The following is a 20,466-nucleotide window of genomic DNA, read 5'->3' as shown; positions in this document are numbered from 1 at the left end:
AGAGGGCATCTCATTGAACCATATAAGATTGTTAAGGGTTTGGACACGCTAGAGGCAGGAAACATGTTCCCGATGTTGGGGGAGTCCAGAACCAGGGGCCACAGTTTAAAAATAAGGAGTAGGCCATTTAGAACGGAGACGAGGAAACACGTTTTCTCACAGAGAGTGGTGAGTCTGTGGAATTCTCTGCCTCAGAGGGTGGTGGAGGCCGGTTCTCTGGATGCTTTCAAGAGAGAGCTAGATAGGGCTCTTAAAGATAGCGGAGTCAGGGAATATGGGGAGAAGGCAGGAACGGGGTACTGATTGGGGATGATCAGCCATGATCACATTGAATGGCGGTGCTGGCTCGAAGGGCCGAATGGTCTACTCGTGCACCTATCGTCTGTTGGACAGAGATGCGTCTTTTCTCTGTGTCGCTTCTTCAGATCCCCCCCCCCCGTCTCGTGGCCTACCAACTGGATTGGCGTGGCCTTTCCTGCCGGAGACCGGCCAGAGCTTCAGCGGCGGCGCAGCATTGAATTATCATCGCGGAGCGGTGCGATGCCTCGCCGGAGATCGCCTGTGTTGGAGCTCCAGAGTGTTGAGCCTGCCGACTTTAACACCGTGGAGCTGTGGTCTGCGGAGCTTCCAGCCGCGGGCGTGACGCTGACTTTAACATCGCGGAGGCCTGGGATCTTTTGCCGGGGATCACCAGTGTTGGTGCTCCGCCCTGTGGACTTTGGAAGCCGCAGTCTCCGGTAAGAAGCGGCCGATTCGGAAGCTCCAAGTCGCGAGTGTGTTCTTCCGTTCCGGCGTCGGAGTTCCGATCATCCCGGCGAGAGGGCCTGTACATCGCGCCGTCTGTAGTGGCGACTGCGGAGGGTTCAAAGGGCCCAACCACTGGTCGGACAAAGAGGAAGGTGACTGAACTTTATTGCCTTCCCTCACAGTGGGGGACGTTGATTCCGATGTGGTGGATGTTTATGTTAAATTCTATCGTGTATTGTGTTCTTTTTATTCGTATGGCTGTACGGTAACTCAAATCTCACTGTACCAATTGGTGCATGTGACAATAAATGTAACGTGAACTTGAATTTGAACTTGAGGTCAGCCAGCGTTACAACCTCAGAGGTGGCGCAGCGGTAAAGCTACTGCCTCACAGCGCCAGAGACCCGGGTTCGATTGCGTCTACGGGTGCTGTCTGTAAGAGTTTGTACATTCTCCCCGAGACCGCGCGGGTTTTCTACGGGAGCTCCGGTTTCCTCCCACAATCGAAGGATAAATAGGTTTGTAGGTTAGTTGGCTTTGGTGAAAATTGTAAATTGTTGCTATTGTGTAGGAGAGTGCTAGTGTACAGGGATCGCTGGTCGATGCGGACTCGGTGGGCCGAAGGGTCTGTTTCCGCACTTACATCCCTAATGTCTCTCCTTACAGCTTAGTTTAGTTTATTATGGACACGTGCACCGAGGTACAATGAAAAGCGTTGTTGTTGCGTGCTATCCAGTCAGTGGAAAGACTATACATGATGACAATCGAGCCGTCCGCAGTGGGCAGATACATGACAGAGGGAATAATGTTGCGTGCAATAGTGCAGGTGACAATAAACTAAACCAAAGCTGACTTCAGTATGAAGCATTTGCAACATTCCCAACTTGCCTTTCATTCTATCAGTTTCTTCCTTCATCCAAATGATCGGCTAATTTGAATAGAGAACCAACCAACCAAATTGTAAAAGAAAACACAAAGTGTTTCAGCGGGTCAGGCAGGATCTGTGAAGGGAAATGAACAGGCGATGTTTTGGGCCTGGACCCTGTCACAAACCTCTTCTCCCCTCTCCCATCGGGCAAAAGGTACAGAAGTGTGAAAATGCACACCTCCAGATTCAAGGACAGTTTCTTCCCAGCTGTTATCAGGCAACTGAACCATCCTACCTCAACCAGAGAGCAGTCCTGAACTACTATCTACCTCATTAATGACCCTTGGACTATCCTTGATCGGACTTTGCTGGCTTTACCTTGCACTGAAGGTTACTCCCTTATCATGTATCTGTACACTGCAAACGGCTCGATTGTAATCATGTATTGTCTTTCCCCCAACTGGTTAGCACGCAACAAAAGCTTTTCACTGTAGCTCGGAACACGTGACAAAAACCTAAATTAATTCCACTAATTGTTTTGTGTCATAAGGATAAGACTATGTAACTCCATCTAAGATCATTTAGACAATAGACAATAGATGCAGGAGTAGGCCATTCGGCCCTTCGAGCCAGCACCGCCATTCAATGTGATCATGGCTGATCATCCCCAATCAGTACCCCGTTCCTGCCTTCTCCTCATATCCCCCGACTCTGCTATCTTTAAGAGCCCTATCTAGCTCTCTCTTGAAAGTATCCAGAGAACCGGCCTCCGCCGCCCTCTGAGGCAGAGAATTTCATACCATTTGATGTCTCCCTTGTTCCTGGGGTAAATATTTCCTGACACAAGATATACCTACCACGATCCTTTGGGACCCATGTAAACAAAACGATAATCATCCACTTTGATGGTGTCCCAATATTCATTCAGCCAGTCGGATTGGAAGAAGTCTGGAGTTGTGTATTCTCCATGCTCGGGGAAAGCCCTGCAACCCACACAACCGAGATAGATTCAGGATCATTGTGACCATGTACAACACACCCCTCAGCCACACCCACACCCTGCCTCACCCCTGCACAAATCTAGAAACCAGAGGCTTGGTTTATCATGCCGCAGACGACCATATTATGGTTATTCATTTATTACTGCCTCAATAGATTGTTATATATTGGTGTTTTATTGCGTGTTTTGGCCTGTTAAGATGCAGCAGGTAGGAATTTCATTGTTCAGGAAGGAACTGCAGATGCTGGCAGATCGAAGGTACACAAAAATGCTGGAGAAACTCAGCGGGTGCAGCAGCATCTATGGTTGGTGGCACATCCGACAATTAAACAATCTTGCTGATCTTATCGGGGTATGCAGAGAACGAAGGGGGGGGGGGACCTGGCGGGGCCCGCAAGAACGTAGGTGGGCCCGGCAGTGGGGGGAACCACTGAGAACTGAGGGGGACCCGGTGGGTGCGGCCCTCAAGAATGTTGGGGTACCTAGCGGTGGGCTGCGCCGAGAATTAAGGTGGACCTGGCGTCGGGGGAGGGGTCAGGCAGGACACAGGATTGTTTGGTGAACCAGAAACGTGGCAATCCTTGTGTACTGCCGAGGTGAGGCCTAGCTACATGGTTTTTCCGGGTTGCGCGCAATTCATAGCATCTGAACTGTACTTACGTACATGTGACCATTAAATGTTTAAGAAGGAACTGCAGATGCTGGAAAAATCGAAGGTAGACAAAAATGCTGGAGAAACTCAGCGGGTGAGGCAGCATCGATGGAGCGAAGGAATAGGTGACGTTTCGGGTCGATGGGGCGAATGGCCTAATTCTACTCCTATAACTTGTGAACTTGTCTGTATCTCTCTTTCTCCTCCCCTGACTCTCAGTCTGAAGAAGGGTCTCGACCCGAATCGTCACCTTTCCCTTCGCTCCATAGATGCTGCCTGTCCCGCTGAGTTTCTCCTTTATTTTTTGTCTACCTTTGACAATTAAAGGGCCTGTCCCACTTGGCCGTCTCTTGCGCGTAATTTACGCGACACGACGCACGCGTCGCAGGATTTTGTGATGTACAAAATCTTCGCGCGCCATCTGCATGGCGTGCAATTGACGATCAAGTGGGACAGGCCCTTAAATCATTAGGGGGCGCCGTCCAGCTGGGTATGGCTGCCCAGCTTCTTTCACTTCTTTCTTTTATTTTTACTGTGTTAAAAAGTGTTTTGTTTGGAGGTCTATTATTTTTTAAGTGGTAGGTGGGGGGGGGGGGGGGGGGGGGAAGCTGCTTTTCCTGGTCCCTACCTTGTCGGAGAGGTGGCTTTTCTGCGGGCAGCATCTTCGACCCGTCCCCGCGGCCTACCAACGGGTCTGGAGCGGCGTTTCCTGAGGGGACCGGCCAGAACCACGGCTTCATTGGAGCGCTGTCGCCGAGCGGAGCAGGAGATACTGTAGTGGCCATTTGGCCTATTTTGCATGTCATTGTGGATGGCATGTTCCTTTAAATTTTAGCCAGCCCGTTATAATGTGGGTGGGATTTTATGACGTGTCTTGGGGCGTGTTTATGCAGCTTAACTGCTTGCGTGTTAGTTTAGTTGAGGATTCGTTTTGGACAGGAGAGGGAGAAGGTTTATCCTTCGAGCAGGTCAAGCATGTCAAGCCATGTCAAGCAGGTCAAGCATGTCTAGCCTCATGTGAAGAAGGAGACACGAGGAGTTTTCTAGTATCTGAAGCAATGCGTTGGAGTTCGAAGAAGATTGCTGGAACAAGTCGGAAAACCTTGGATGTATCTTACTTTTATATCTACAATAAAGAAAATATTCATTAAAAGACTGTGCTGCTGAAGCTTTATGAAAGTAGAAGCTCTGAAAGTCTCTGAGGCAGCTTGCATGCGTACCGAAAATATTCCCCTTATCCCCTCTCGCCCAATTAGTGGCTAGGGAGTTAATTTCCTGAAAGATCTGAAAAATCTGCCGCTACAGATACCTCGCCTCGGGTCGCGGCGCTGGAGCTCCGGAATGCTCAGAGCGTAGGTGAACATCGCGGAGCTGTGGGGTCTGTTCAGCGGCGCTGACTTTAACATCGGGAGCCTGGGATCTCGCGCCGAGATCGCCAGCGGTGGAGCTCCGTCCAGCGCGGCCTGTTGGCTTCGGAAGCCGCGGTCTCCTGTAAGGGAAGCAGCTGTTCCAGGCGTCCCAACCCGCTGAGAGGATTCTCCCGACGCCGGAGCACCATCACCCGGCAAGAGGGCCTGAAACATCGGGCCCCCTAGCGGCGACTGTGGAGGCCTCAATAGGCCCGACTATGGGTGGACAAGGGAATGGGGGCTGGACTTTGTGCCTTCCCTCACAGTGGGAACCATTGTGGGGGGATATTTTTATGTTTATTGTTAAATTCTTTAATGTTGTGTCTTATCTTTATTTGTGTGCTGCATGGCAAGTCAAATTTCACTGCACCAATTGGTGTACGTGATAATAAATGTCCTTTGTATCCTTGTATCATTTGGCAACATTGCAGTGCTCAAAAATAGCGATTTCTTTCTTTAAAATAAAATGTAGAGCGTACTCTGCATGCATTTGTCACCAACCTGTGCATGTGCCAGTCTTTCATATACAGACAACCCCGTGGAGATGAATATCTGCTCCCCCTGTGCTCTCTCCAGTAACTGAGATAATCCCGTAACGGCATGTTATGCTTTGGGTTTGCATTGTATTCCTTAACATCACAGTTGGCCACTGGTACCACGCAATCTCCTGCAGGGCCAAGGGGAATGGTATGGACGGCAATAGAAGAAGAGTGTTCAATTATTAATCATTGAATAATTCCAAAACAACAGTGTTTGAAGTTTCAAAGATGAGACACAAAGTAACTCAGTGGGTCAGGTAGCATCTCTGGAGAAAATGGACAGGTGATGTTTTGGGACGGAACCTTTCTTCAGAGTTTCAGCTGGTACAGAAGACTTATTACTAGAAAGTGTGTAACATTTAAACAAACAAAATTTGAGGGGTCAGTCTGAAGAACGATACCGACCTGAAACGTCACCTCCTGAAACGTCACCTATCCACGTTCGTTAGAGATAATAGACAATACACAATAGGTGCAGAAGTGCCAGCACCGCCATTCAATGCGATCATGGATGATCATCCCCAATCAGTACCCCGTTCCTGCCTTCTCCCCACATCCTCTGACTCCGCTATCTTTAAGAGCCCTATTTAGCTCATCGGGAACATGTTTCCTGCCTTCTACCGTGTCCAAACCCTTAACAATCTTATGTTTCAATAAGTTCCCCTCTCATTCTTCTAAACTCCAGAGTGTACAAGCCCAGCCGCTCCATTCTCTCAGCATGTGACAATCCCACCATCCTGGGAATTAACCTTGTAAACCTACGCTGCACTCCCTCAATAGCAAGAAGGTCCTTCCTCAAATTCGGGGACCAAAACTGCACACAATACTCCAGGTGTGGTCTCACTAGGGCCCTGCAGATGGACCTCTTTGTTCCTATACTGCCTGACCCGCTGAGTTACTCCAGCACTCTGTGTAAACGTCACCTATCCATGTTCTCCACAGATGCTGCCTGACCCGCTGAGTTACTCCAGCACTCTGTGTAAACGTCACCTATCCATGTTCTCCACAGATGCTGCCTGACCCGCTGAGTTACCTCCAGCACTCTGTGAAACATCACCTATCCATGTTCTCCACAGATGCTGCCTGACCCGCTGAGTTACTCCAGCACTCTGTGAAATATCACCTATCCATGTTCTCCACAGATGCTGCCTGACCCGCTGAGTTACTCCAGCACTTTATGTCTTGTTTTGGAGAATTCAACGCTCACCCCATTAGGTTAAGAGCGCAACCATTGGGAAGCTCACAACCCAACAGTATGAACATTGAATGCCCCACTGCATCAGTCTGAAGAAAAGTCCCAACCTGAAACATTGACCAGGGATGCTGCCTGACCTGCTGAGTTACTCCAGTACTTTAGTGTTTTGTTTTAATTTATTTTCTTAAATGTCTGAAAAAAGGATTCTGTCAAATTTCTACAGATGGAAAGTATTCTGACCGGATGTATCTCAGCCTGGAGTCACAAATGCTCTGCTTGACTGCCTGAACTACAGAGTAGTGAACACAGCCCAGTCCATCACAGGTAGACACAAAATGTTGGAGTAAAGGGGCTGTCCCACTGCGGCAACCTAATTCGCGAGTTTAGAAGAGTTTGAAAAAATGAAGACCTCCTTCAACTATGTAGACGACCTACCTTCGACCATGTTGAAGACTATCTACAACTACCTTCGATTATGCTTGATTACCTACGAATAACATGCTGACCTACTACGACCTACTTCGATTACGCCTACGAGTAAAAAATATAGATTTTTTCCATGGCAACCATTTTTTTTAGCTTGTGGGCAATTTTCAACATGTTGAAAAATACGCCACGACCTAGCTGAGGCCTCGAGTACACGGGGACTACCCTCGAGCATGAAGGTGAGTAAAGGGCCTGTCCCACTTTCACAACCTAATTCACAACCTCTGCCGAGTTTGCCCTTGACTCATACTCGCAACATGGTCGTCACGAGGTCGTAGGTAGGTCGTAGCAGGCCGTGATGCTAGTCGTAAGTACCCGTGGCATCAAGTAGGTCGGGGCGTTTTTCTAGCCTGATGAAAAATGTCCACGAGTAAAAAAGGTTGTGAATTAGGTGGTGAAAGTGGGACAGGCCCTTAACTCAGCGGGTGAGGCAGCGTCTCTGGAGAGAAGGAATGGGCAACATTTCGGATCGAGACCCTTCTTCAAAAGACTGGATAGACTTGGTTTATACTCTCTAGAATTTAGGAGATTGAGAGGGGATCTTATAGAAACTTACAAAATTCTTAAGGGGTTGGACAGGCTAGATGCAGGAAGATTGTTCCCGATGTTGGGGAAGTCCAGGACAAGGGGTCACAGCTTAAGGATGAGGGGGAAATCCTTTAGAACCGAGATGAGGAGAACTTTTTTCACACAGAGAGTGGGAATCTCTGGAACTCTCTGCCACAGAGGGGGCTCTAGTTGAGGCCCAGTTCATTGGCTATATTTACGAGGGAGGGACAATGGGTGCCAGTGGCCCTTGTGGCCAAGGGGATCTGAGGGTAGGGGGGGGGAGAAGGCAGTGCAGTGGAGGGATAAGTTTTTTTGAGTTTCCATGATCAGCCATGATGTTTATATTGAAATTGGCGGTGTGTCTGGGGGCTCGATTTGTTTGTAATGGCCTACTGGCTGCACCTAATTTCTATTTCCTTTGGACCTCATGGTTTGACAGACTCTATGTTTTGGGTCGAGACCCTTCTTCAGACAGTCCATCAAAGGCTCCTCACTTCCTTCCATCCAGTCCATATTAACTGTGCGTTGCATCAGGAACGACAGAGGTGTCATCAAGGATGCTGCCACCCTGGCCATTCCATTTTTTCTCCCTTCTACATTCTGGGAGAAGATGCAGGACCTTGAGCAAACCACAAAGTGCTGGAGGAACGCAGCAGCTCAGATTGAATATGTAGAGGGAAATAGACAGGCGATGTTTCAGCCTGGGATCCTTCTTCAGACTAAAAGCTTGGATAGTCAGACTGAAGAACATCTTTGTTTCAACTGCTTTCCCACTCCAGCACTAATCATCCCTTTCATATTCCATTCTTACCTCCAGCTCATTTGGTTATTCCATAATTGCACTTCAGTTCAGTTTAGTTTAGAGATACAGCGTGGAAACAGGCTCTTCAGCCCATCAAGTCCGCGCCGACCAGCGATCACCCCGTACACTGGTTCTATCCTACTCACTAGGGACAATTTGCAGAAGCCAATTAACCTACAAACCTGTACGTCTTTGGAGTGTGGGCGGAATCTGGAGCACCCGGAGAAAACCCACGCAAGTCACGGGGAGAGCGTACAAACTCCGTACAGACAGCACCAGTAGTCAGGATCGAACCCGGGTCTCTGTAAAGCAGCAACTGTACCGCTGCACCTCTATGCTGTACTTTTTTTTACACCACTTCAATTTGCATCCCAATCTTTGCATTTTCAAGAGTCAAGATTGTTTTGTTGTCATGTGTCCCAGATAGGACAATAAAATTCTTGCTTACTGCAGCACAACAGAATATGTAAACATAATACAGAAGAGATAAAATTGCATTTGACATTGGATTTATGGTTTAATCTATTATTACTGTATTATTAGTATCTTCGTTCTCTTTGATCTCTCGTTTTCACACCTTACCCTTCCATATCTCTATGTCTCCCTCTCCCCCTACTCATATATCTCGGTTCTCGACCCGAAACGTCACCCATTCCTTCTCTCCAGGCATGGAGACAATACCTGTCATCAATGCACAGCACCTCATATTTCGCTTGAGCAGCTTACAACCCAGTGATATGAAAATTATTTCTCTACCTTCAAGGAACCCTTGCATCCCCCCTCTCTCTGTCCCTCCCCCATCCCAGTTCTCCAACTAGTTCTCCTGATTAAATATTACTGTTTGGATGCCTCTGTGATACTTTCCCCTTAGCAAACAATGATCCACTCTACATTTTGTTTAAGAAGGAACTGTAGATGCTGGAAAATCGAAGGTAGACAAAAATGCTGGAGAAACTCAGCAGGTGAGGCAGCATACACACCGATGAAGGTAAATGGGGATACTGTGGATAGGGTGAGCTGCTTTAAATACCTGGGAGTCCACATCACAGAGGATCTGACATGGACATCACACACTGCCACACTGGTGAGTAAGGCAAGGCAGCGCCTTTACCACCTCAGGCAATTGAGGAAATTCAGAATGTCTCTGAGGATCCTCCAGTGCTTCTACTCAGCGGCTGTGGAATGCATCTTGTCTGGAAACATGCTGATTTGGTTTGGGAACTGCTCTGCCCAGGAAAAGAAGGCTCTGCAGAGTAGTGCGTTCGGCCGAACGTAATATGGGAACTACACTCGCCCCCTGCAGGAACTATACATCAGAAGGTGCAACTCCAGAGCCAACAAGATCATGGGGGACCCCTTCCACCCCAGCAACGGACTGTGCCAGCTGCTACGGTCAGGCAAACGCCTCCGTTGCCATGCTGTGAAAACGGAGAGGATGAGAAGGAGTTTCTTCCCGGAGGCCATTAGGACTGTAAACTCCTATCTCTCCAGGGACTAACTTTACTGAACCAATTTACTGTTGTGTGGTGTCTTTTTAAAATTGCTGTTTTTTCTTTTTTTTCTCCCACAAATATGTAATTACTTTATTCTGTTCCATTCTGTTTTGTAGTTTTTTGCACAATCCGCGAGCATTGCCACTTTCATTTCACCGCACATCTCGTATGTGTATGTGACGAATAAACTCGATCTATGTGGTTTTGACCCCGAAACGTCACCTATTCCTTCGCTCCATAGACGCTGCCTCACCCGCTGAGTTTCTCCAGCATTTTTGTCTACCTCCACTCGACATTTTCTTGTCACCCTCCGTCACCCATTCCTTCTCTCCAGACCTGCTGCCCGTCCCGTTGAGTTTTATTCCAGCATTTTGTGTCTATTACTGTATGAATGTTGTCCGTGCCAAGTTTCATGAGGACAGGGAATGTTATTACACCCTGCAGTACATCACCAATGAACTAATGTGAATCAGGACAAAAGGACACTGACCAAAGTGTTTCAGCAGGTGCTCAAAGTCAGGGCTCCCGTCGGCTCGCACCCACGTTTGCCGGCTTCTCCAGTCTGCGGTGAACTCGGGCGACAGAATGCACGGGTAGTTAGGGAGCAGAAAGTCTCGGAAAAAATCAGAGTAACTCAGATCAGCTTTGCGTAGGTAATCAAGTTTCCGACCGTTGTGAAACTGGTCGCAAGAAGGTCGATCGGTTTGGTAAAAACTCAGTGCTGTGCTCAAGGTCTCCTTGTTCATGTTCGGTATTCTCTGTGCTTTACGGGATGTAAACGAACTTCAATGATTCTTCAATCCCTCTCGACTTTCCTTCCTTCACTCCTGAAGAATCCTACCCTCCAAAGTAGAAACAGCATAATCAATGGTCATTAGATTTAGTCATCAAGTCGTCAAGTCACTTTTATTTATATAACTATATAACAATTACAGCACGGAAACAGGCCATCTCGGCCCTACAAGTCCGTGCCGAACAACTTTTTTTCCCCTTAGTCCCACCTGCCTGCACTCATACCATAACCCTCCATTCCCTTCTCATCCATATGCCTATCCAATTTATTTTTAAATGATACCAATGAACCTGCCTCCACCACTTCCACTGGAAGCTCATTCCACACAGCTACCACTCTCTGAGTAAAGAAGTTCCCCCTCATATTACCCCTAAACTTCTGTCCCTTAATTCTGAAGTCATGTCCTCTTGTTTGAATCTTCCCTATTCTCAAAGGGAAAAGCTTGTCCACATCAACTCTGTCTATCCCTCTCATCATTTTAAAGACCTCTATCAAGTCCCCCCTTAACCTTCTGCGCTCCAGAGAATAAAGACCTAACTTATTCAACCTATCTCTGTAACTTAGTTGTTGAAACCCAGGCAACATTCTAGTAAATCTCCTCTGTACTCTCTCTATTTTGTTGACATAGCACATTTACAAAGCAACTCACGTTGGCCAAAGTGTTTTACATTGGTATACGAATAGTATAACAAACAACAGTGGTTCATAGATTAAATACAAACATCACTACATACATATTGCCCTCGCTCAGAGGATATCAAGCAAGGCTTGGGAGTAGAGATGAATTGTAAGTCTCGACATAAAGGAGTCGATGGAGGGGGCAGTTCTGATGGGAAGAGGGATGTTGTTCCACAGTCTAGGAGCTGCAACCGTAAAGGCTCGGTCGCCCCTGAGCTTATGCCTAGACTGCGGGATGTTCAGCAACCCCAAGTTGGCCGATCTGAGGGACCTGGAGGTGGTGTGGAGGGTAAGCAGACAAGTCAAGTCAAGTCAAGTTCATTCGTCACATACACATACGAGATGTGCAATGAAATTAAAAGAGGCAATGTTCGCGGACTTTGTGCAAAAAGACAAACAAACAAACAACCAAACAAACTACAAACTTTAGTCATAGTGCCGTTTAGTCATGAGAGTAGTATGCCTTACTCAGAGAGAACCCAGTATCTGGAAGAATACTAAACCCTCTCATACATGTTTTGTTTAAGAAAGAACTGCAGATGCTGGAAAAATCCAAGGTGGACAAAAATGCTGGAGAAACTCAGCAGGTGAGGCAGCATCTATGGAGCGAAGGAACAGGTGACGTTTCGAGTCAGGACCCTTCTTCAGACTGATGTGGGGGTGGGGGGGGGGGAAGGGAGGAAGAAGAAAGGAAGGGGCAGAGACAGTGGGCTGTGGGAGAGCTGGGAAGGGGAGGAGAAAGCAGGGACTACCTGAAATTGGTGAAGTCAATGTTCATACCGCTGGGGTGTAAACTACCCAAGCAAAATACGAGATGCTGCTCCTCAATTTGCAGTGTGACTCACTCTGGTTATGGAGGAGGCCCAGGATAGAAAGGTCAGATTCGGAATGGGAGGGGCAGTTGAAGTGCTGAGCCACCGGGAGATCAGTGTTAAAGAAGGAACTGCAGATGCTGGAAGATCGAAGGTACACAAAAATGCTGGAGAAACTCAGCGGGTGCAGCAGCATCTATGGAGCAAAAGAAATAGGCGACGTTTCGGGTCGAAACCCTTCTCAGACTGATGGCGGTTGGGGGGTGAGAAGGAAGGAAAAAGGGAGGAGGAGGAGCCCGAGGGCGGGGGTTGGGAGGAGACAGCTCGAGGGTTAAGGAAGGGGAGGAGACAGCAAGGGCTAGCAAAATTGAGAGAATTCAATGTTCATGCCATCCGGACGCAAGCAACCCAGGCGGAATATGAGGGGCTGTTCCTCCAATTTCCAGTGTTGCTCACTCTAGCAATGGAGGAGACCCAGGACAGAGAGGTCGGATTGGGAATGGGAGGGGGAGTTGAAGTGCTGAGCCACCGGGAGTTCAGGTAGGTTATTGCGGACTGAGCGGAGGTGTTCGGCGAAACGATCGCCCAACCTCCGCTTAGTCTCACCGATGTAAATCAGCTGACATCTAGAGCAGCGGATGCAGTAGATGAGGTTGGAGGAGATACAGGTGAACCTTTGTCGCACCTGGAACGACTGTTTGGGTCCTTGAATGGAGTCGAGGGGGGAGGTGAAGGGACAGGTGTTGCATTTCTTGCGATTGCAACGGAAAGTGCCTGGGGAGGGGGTGGTGCGGGAGGGAAGGGAAGAATTGACAAGGGAGTTGCAGAGGGAGCGGTCTTTGCGGAAGGCAGACATGGGGGGAGATGGGAAGATGCGGCGAGTGGTGGGGTCACGTTGGAGGTGGCGGAAATGGCGGAGGATTATTTGTTGCATTTGCCGGCTGGTGGGGTGAAAGGTGAGGACTAGGGGGACTCTGCCCTTGTTGCGAGTGCGGGGATGGGTAGAGAGAGCAGTGTTGCGGGGTATCGATGAGACCCTGGTGCGAGCCTCATCTATGGTGGCGGAGGGGAATCCCCGTTCCCTGAAGAACGAGGACATTTCCAATGCCCTGGTGTGGAACGTCTTATCCTGGGAACAGATGCGGCGTAGGCGGAGGAATTGGGAGTAGGGGATGGAGTCTTTACAGGGGGCAGGGTGGGAAGACGTGTAGTCCAGATAGCCATGTGAGTCAGTGGGTTTGTAATGTATGTCGGTCAGAAGTCTGTCCCCTGCGATGGAGTATCAGGTTGGTTAATGTGAACTGAGCGGAGGTGTTGGGCGAGGCGATCGCCCTTGGTCTCACCGATGTCGAGTGGTTGGAGTTGCAGTAAAGTTCTGCCAAGACTCACACAAAAACATTGAACAGGCCCACCACCAATTTTCCAGCACCCTTGGTTCCAGAGCCTTTTTGGATTATCTGTGTTGCTGGGCCGACAGGGGTCGGGGCCTCCGAGAGGAGTCCAACGGTACCGGAAAGTTCCGCCTAGGCCGCCGGTGGGGGGGGGGGGGGGGGGGGGGGGGGGAAAACCAGTACCGCAAGGTCGGCCGTGGATATCGGTGATGGGGACGGATCTGCCGGAGTTCCAGAGCCCCGGCCGCAGAGGGCAGATTCCACCCGCCGATCAGCCGTGGTAGTCCCGATGAGGTCAGGATCGGTCGCCTCACCCGGCCTAGGCACCACATTTTCTGGGGGACTTCAAGTGCGCACTCATGATTTTGGTCTGGATTAAAGGAAGCGTTGGCGTCGGCACATCAGAATACTATATTCCGTTATGCTGATGCAAAGTAAGAATTTTATTGTCCTATCTGGGACACGTGACAATAAACTCGCTTGACTTGATTGACTTGACTTGACAATGCCATTTACCACCAGATAAGCACAAACTTATTGGATGAATTTCCATCCTTTCATAGAAACATAGAAAATAGGTACAGGAGTAGGCCATTCGGCCCTTCGAGATTGCACCACCATTCAATATGATCATGGCTGATCATCCAACTCAGTATCCTGTACCTGCCTTCTCTCCATACCCCCGATCCCTTTAGCCACAAGGGCCACATCTAACTCACTCTTAAATATAGCCAATGAACTGGCCTAAACTTCTGTGGCAGAGAATTCCAGAGATTCACCACTCTCTGTGTGAAAAATGTTTTCCTCATCTCGGTCCTAAATGATTTCACCCTTATCCTTAAATTGTGACCCCTGGTTCTGGACTTCACCAACATCAGGAACAATCTTCCTGCAACTAGCCTGTCCAACCCCTTAAGAATTTTGTAAGTTTCATGAAAAGAAAATGCTGGAAATAGATTGGTCAGGCAGAATCTGAAGAGACGGGAACAAAGTGAGTGTTTCAGCTCAATGTACAATTAGGGGCACAGTATTATTTGCATTGTAGTGGGCAGTTCTGGTCGCCCATTACAAGGATGTCGAGGCTTCAGATATGCTGCAGAGGAGCTTTATCCGAATGATCCGTGGATTAGATGGAGAGAGTTGGAGAGACTTGGATTGTTTTCTCAGGTACGGCAGAGGTTGCATGGAGACCTGATAGAAGTGTATAAGAAGACCACACCTGGAGTATTGTGTGCAGTTTTGGTCCCCTAATTTGAGGAAGGACATTCTTGCTATTGAGGGAGTGCAGCGTAGGTTTACAAGGTTAATTCCCGGGATGGTGGGACTGTCTAGGCTGAGAGAATGGAGCGGCTGGGCTTGTAGACTCTGGAGTTTAGAAGGATTAGAGGGTATCTTATTGAAACTTATAAGATTATTAAGGGTTTGGACACGCTAGAGGCAGGAACCATGTTCCCCATGTTGGAGGAGTCCAGAACCAGGGGCCACAGTTTAAGAATAAGGAGTAAGCCATTTAGAATGGAGATGAGGAAACACTTTTTCTCACAGTTGTGAGTCTGTGGAATTCTCTGCCTCAGAGGGTGGTGGAGGCCGGTTCTCTGGATACTTTCATGAGAGAACTAGATAGGGCTTTTAAAGATAGCGCAGTCAGGGGATATGGTGAGAAGGCAGGAACGGGGTACTGATTGGGGATGTCAGCCATGATCACATTGAATGGCGGTGCGTGTTCGAAGGGCCGTATGGCCTACTCCTGCAACTATTGTCTATTGTCTATTATGTGAGGCGTAGGTGGTTGAATGGTTCCTTTGTTATCACATGTACCAAGGTATAGTGAGGTTCTTTTTTTGCATACAGATCAATGAGAATATTGCCATACATAAGTACAATAGACAGAATATTTTTTCCCAGTATGGAAAAATCAAACACTAGAGGGCAGAGTTTAGTTTAGTTTAGAGATACAGCGCGGAAACAGGCCCTTCGGCCCACCCAGTCTGCACCAATCAGCGACCCCCGCACACTAACACTATCCTAAATTTACATGTACCAAGTCAATTAGCCTACAAACCTGTATGTCTTTGAAGTGTGGTGAAAACTGGGGCACCTGGAGAAAACCCACGCAGGTCACGGGGAGAACGTACAAACTCCATACAGGCAGCACCCGCAGATCCAACTCGGGTCTCTGGCGCTGTGAGGCCGCCCATACTCCAGTCACTTTGGGTCTATCTAAAGATAAGAGTTGGTCTTGGTATCGTGTTCAGTAGACATTGTGGGCCGAAGGGCCTGATCCTGTGCTGTTATATGTTCTGGCACTAAAGCCTGCTGATACCATGTGTAGGAAAGAACTGCAGATGCTGGTTTAAATCGAAGGTAGACACAAAAATGTTGGAGTAACTCAGCGAGACAGGCAGCATCTCAGGAGAGAAGGACTCAAATCTGAAGAAGGGTCTCATCCCGAATCGTCACCCATCCCTTCTCTCCAGAGATGCTGCCTGTCCCACTGAGTTACTCCAGCATTTTGTGTCTACCTGCTTATACCATGCTGGATCTTTCCATCCATCACCCATCCTTGCCTCTGCAGCACCTCTGAGCAGACACAGACCCAGCTACACATGGTCCCTGACTCACCGCTGCCATCAACCAAGCAGGAAGACTGCAGCCATTCAGTTGATAAGTTCGAGGAGCAGATTAGTCTATTCGGCCCATCGAGTCTACTCCACCATTCAATCAATGCTGATCTATCTCTCCCTCCTAACCCCATTCTCCTGCCTTCTCCCCATAACCCCTGACACCAGTACTCATCAAGATCTTGTCAATCCCAGCTTTAAAAATCATTAAATCTTAAAAATCTGTCAATGTCCGCCTTAAAAATATTTACATTATAAATCGTTATTTGATATTAACCCTGTGCTGTATTGTTCTTATACTAATATGATTCATATGGATATGATTACTATTAATATTATATATTATTATTATTGATAATCACAAAATCTTAAACATCTTTAAAAATCTCAAAAATCTGTCAATCTCCACCTTTAAAAATCTTCATGTTATAAATCGTTATTATTTGATATTAATATAAACCGTCCTGTGCTATACAGTTTTTACATTATTAACCTTCTGTGCTGTACTTATATTTATATTATTAATATCGTGGAGCTCATGGTCCCTGGTTCGGGACCGACTTCGGGAGATCCAACCGCAGGAGCCCCGATCGCGGGAGTTTCAACCGCCGGCTGCAGCTTCGATCACCCCGACTGCGGATGGTTCGATTCCCCCGACCGCGGGAGAATAACAAGGGAAGATTAGATTTTATTGCCTTCCATCACAGTGAGGAACGTGGGGAATCCGCTGCGGTGGATGTTTATGTTAACTTTTATGTATATGTGTGTCCGTTTGCTTTTTTTTAGCATGGCTGTATGGCAATCGAGTTTCACTGTACCTTAATTGGTACATGTGACAATAAACAGACTTATGAAGCCTTTGAAATCTTAAAAATCTTTAAAAACCTCAAAAGTCTATCTCCGCCTTTAAAAATCACGTTATAAATTATTATTATTTGATGTTAACCTTCCTGAACTTATATTGTTAATATTAATGATAAATATTATTGATAATAAAATCATTAAATCTTTAAAAATTCCAAAAAAATCTAACAATTTCTGCCTTTAAAAATTACAAATCAAGTTACTATCTGATAATACTAATAGAAACATAGAAATTAGGTGCAGGAGTAGGCCATTCGGCCCTTCGAGCCTGCACCGCCATTTAATATGATCATGGCTGATCATCCAACTCAGTATCCCGTACCTGCCTTCTCTCCATACCCTCTGATCCCCTTGGCCACAAGGGCCACATCTAACTCCCTCTTAAATATAGTCAATGAACTGGCCTCAACTACCCTCTGTGGCAGAGAGTTCCAGAGATTCACCACTCTCTGTGTGAAAAAAGTTCTCCTCATCTCGGTTTTAAAGGATTTCCCCTTTATCCTTAAGCTGTGACCCCTTGTCCTGGACTTCCCCAACATCGGAAACAATCTTCCTGCATCTAGCCTGTCCAACCCCTTAAGAATTTTGTAAGTTTCTATAAGATACCCCCTCAATCTTCTAAATTCTAGCGAGTACAAGCCGAGTCTATCCAGTCTTTCTTCATAAGACAGTCCTGACATCCCAGGCATCAGTCTGGTAATATTTATTTACTGTACATATTATTAATATTAAATGATAAATATTGATAATAATCTTTGATAATAATAGATAATGTCATAATTACCTCAAATAATAAGCTTTAAATCTTAAAAATAATTTAATTATTACATCTTAAAAATCTTATATTTCATAAAATCTGTGAATCAGCTTTTAAATAGGGTTATTGGTAATAATCTATAGATTATTGAGATGTATTGATGGTAGTATGATCGGGCTGAGGGCTGGGCCTGTCAGCGAGGCGCGGCCAACATTGAGCAGCCGGGCCGAGTGGCCTCACCACACACATGCAAACACACACCTTTACCTGCCCGGCCTCCCGTCAACCGCCATCGTCAGCCCGCCGCCATCTTCAGCGCGGGGCGCAGCGGCTTGGGGATGAGATAACGTGATGACGATTAGGGGGCGTAGATGGGGGTTGGGGATGAGATGACGTGATGACGGTGAGGTGGGTGGGGGGGGGGGGGGGGAGGTTGGGGAATGGGATGACGTGCTGACGTCATGACGGTGAGGGGGGCTTGGAGATGAGGCGTAGTTGGGGGGCAAATAGGATCTTTGGTTGGGGGTTTGGGATGAGATGACGTGATGACGGTGAGGTGGGGGGTGTTGGGGGATGAGGTGACGTGCTGACGTCACGACGGTGAGTGGGGCTTGGAGTTGAGACCAAAGATCTTAGAGCGAAGCAAGATAGGTTACTCTCACGCAAACGTGAGGTACGCTCATGGGCGGTTTCATGGGTGATTACAGGACACATTTTAGCAAGCTGACTCCGCCATCTTGTTCCGCCATCTTGCACCGCTTTCTTGCTCCCGCCTTCTTGCTTCCGGCCAAAGATTGGATCCGCAGCGTGGAGAAGGAGTGCAAGGCCCGGGGCAGCGGGGAGAAGGAGTGCGGGGCCCGGGGCAGCGGGGAGAAGGAGTGCGGGGCCCGGGGCAGCGGGGGAGAAGGAGTGCGGGGCCCGGGGCAGCGGGGAGAGAGAGTGCGGGGCCCGGGGCAGCGGGGAGAGAGAGTGCCCCAAGACAATGTTTCTTATTTACAATGTTTCTTATTTAATGTCCCTTGTCTAGTCTGAAATAAAGTTCATTATTGGTTTAGAAGAAATATAATTGTGTGTGTTATATACATTTATATAATTTTCATGTATGTGTGTTTATAAACATTTTATTCCTTAACAAGAATCAACAGAATTATGAACTAATTGAATTATGAATCTAACCCTATAATCACGCACAAAAAGTCCCCCCCCTGTCAATCACCCTGCGAGTCGGTCGGTTCCGGTTACTACAAAATCAACTCAAACACTGCTTGTGAGCCATTTAAAAAGAAATGATTTAAAAAACATTAAAAAAGACAATTACCAGAATCAAATTTTATTCTTGACAAGAAGTTTGAACTGACAGATTTATGAATCTGACCCACACAAACTGTTGCCCCGCAACATTGATTACAGTGCGAGTCGGGTCGGGTTAGGTAGGCTCAGGTTGCTAAAATGGGCGTGGAAAATGCCCATGATCCCCCTCCATAGCGTACTACACGTCAGTCCATTGCATTTAGCAGGAGTAGCCTATCTTGCTCCGCTATAAGATCTTTGGTTGAGACGACGTGATAACGATGAGGGGGCGGAAAACGATGGGATGACGTTTTGACGGCGCGGTGGGGTTGGGGATGAGATGACGTGCTGACGTCACGACGGTGAGTGTGACTTGGCGATGAGACGACGTGATGATGATGAGGGGCGGAAACCAATGGGATGACGTTATGACGTCGAGATGGCGATGGGAGGGTTGGTGAATAACATTGCGTGATGACATCATGAAGGCGCGGGGGGAGTGTTGATGAAATGACGTGTGACTCGATGTGCTGAATAGCCTATTTCTGCTACTACAACTCATGAATTCATGAAATTAACAGACGATAAATAGTCTACAAAAACTGATTAGTATTTTTTCTCCAATGGTAAAAAAAGTTTCCACTATTGTAATTTGTACCACGATAAAGGGATTTAAGATTTAACTCCCTAACTCCCTCTTAAATATAGCCAATGAACTGGCCTCAACTACCTTCTGTGGCAGAGAATTCCACAGATTCACCACTCTGTGTAAAAAATGATTTTCTCATCGTTTGGATTTAGTTTGGAGGTAGAGTGGGAACAGGCCGTTCGGCACACCGAGTCCATACTGGCCTACGGTCATCTGTACACTAGTTCCATCCTACACACTTCGGACAATTTAAAGGAGCTAATTAACCTACAAACCTCTTTGGAGTGTGGGATGAAACGAGAGTACACGGAGAAAACCCATATGGTTACAGGGAAACCAAGCAAACGCCACACAGGCAGCACCCGAGGTCAGGATCGAACCGGGTGTCTGGTGCTGCCGGGTTCGATCATGACCCGATTCTCTGTGTATCTCTGTCCGTGTCTCTGTTTCTGTTGCTGCATGTCTCTCTGGGTCTGTCTCTGTCTCTCACTCTCTGTGTTTCTGTGGCCCTGTCTCTTACTCTCTCTGTGTCCCTGTGTTTCTCTCTGTCTCTCTGTGTGGGATTCATTCTTCAATCTCTCTCCTCCCCCTCTCCCCTCTCCCCCGTCCCCTTCTCCCCCTCTCTCTCACTCCCTTACTTCTCTCTCCCCTCCCCTCCTTTCCTACCTCAAGTCACGAGTTGTATTGTCATGTGTCCCAGATAGGACAATGACAATCTTGCTTGCTCCCATACTCTCTCCCCTCTCACCCTCCACTCTCTCTCCCTTCCCCTCTAACCCTCCGCTCCCCTCACACCCTCCCCTCCCCCTCTCCCTCTCCTCTCCCCCAGGGCTGGGTGGTTGACAGCCGCAGTCAGGGGACTGCGCCTTTA

The 20,466-nt window shown here is 47.8% G+C and overlaps 1 protein-coding gene across 9 annotated transcripts in view; it reads right to left on the bottom strand.

Moving 5' to 3' along the window:
* jmjd4 (jumonji domain containing 4) overlaps positions 1-17,993 on the bottom strand; it is a 37,726-nt gene extending 19,733 nt beyond the window's left edge. For 3 of the 9 annotated variants that reach the window (XR_008726428.1, XR_008726427.1, XM_055664686.1), the window contains exons 1-5: positions 16,529-16,791; positions 15,477-15,634; positions 10,231-10,577; positions 5,178-5,343; positions 2,473-2,598 (exon numbers count right to left, since the gene is read on the bottom strand). Coding sequence is in view for 7 of the 9 variants with exons in the window: in XM_055664686.1 (XP_055520661.1) it covers positions 2,473-2,598; positions 5,178-5,343; positions 10,231-10,486 (548 nt within the window). In the remaining 2 variants the exon portion in view is untranslated. Of the gene's footprint in view, positions 1-2,472; positions 2,599-5,177; positions 5,344-10,230; positions 10,583-15,476; positions 15,635-16,528; positions 16,792-17,917 lie in introns of those variants that run through there. The other 6 variants (XM_055664688.1, XM_055664690.1, XM_055664687.1 and 3 more) reach the window with 6 other exon arrangements.
* Between the last annotated feature and the right edge of the window lie 2,473 nt (positions 17,994-20,466).

Source organism: Leucoraja erinacea, chromosome 43 (genome assembly GCF_028641065.1).
Source record: "Leucoraja erinacea ecotype New England chromosome 43, Leri_hhj_1, whole genome shotgun sequence".
NCBI classification, from domain to species: Eukaryota; Metazoa; Chordata; class Chondrichthyes; order Rajiformes; family Rajidae; genus Leucoraja; species Leucoraja erinaceus.
The sequence above is the reverse complement of the archived record's forward strand: the minus strand, read 5'-3'. Positions and strand labels throughout refer to the sequence as shown.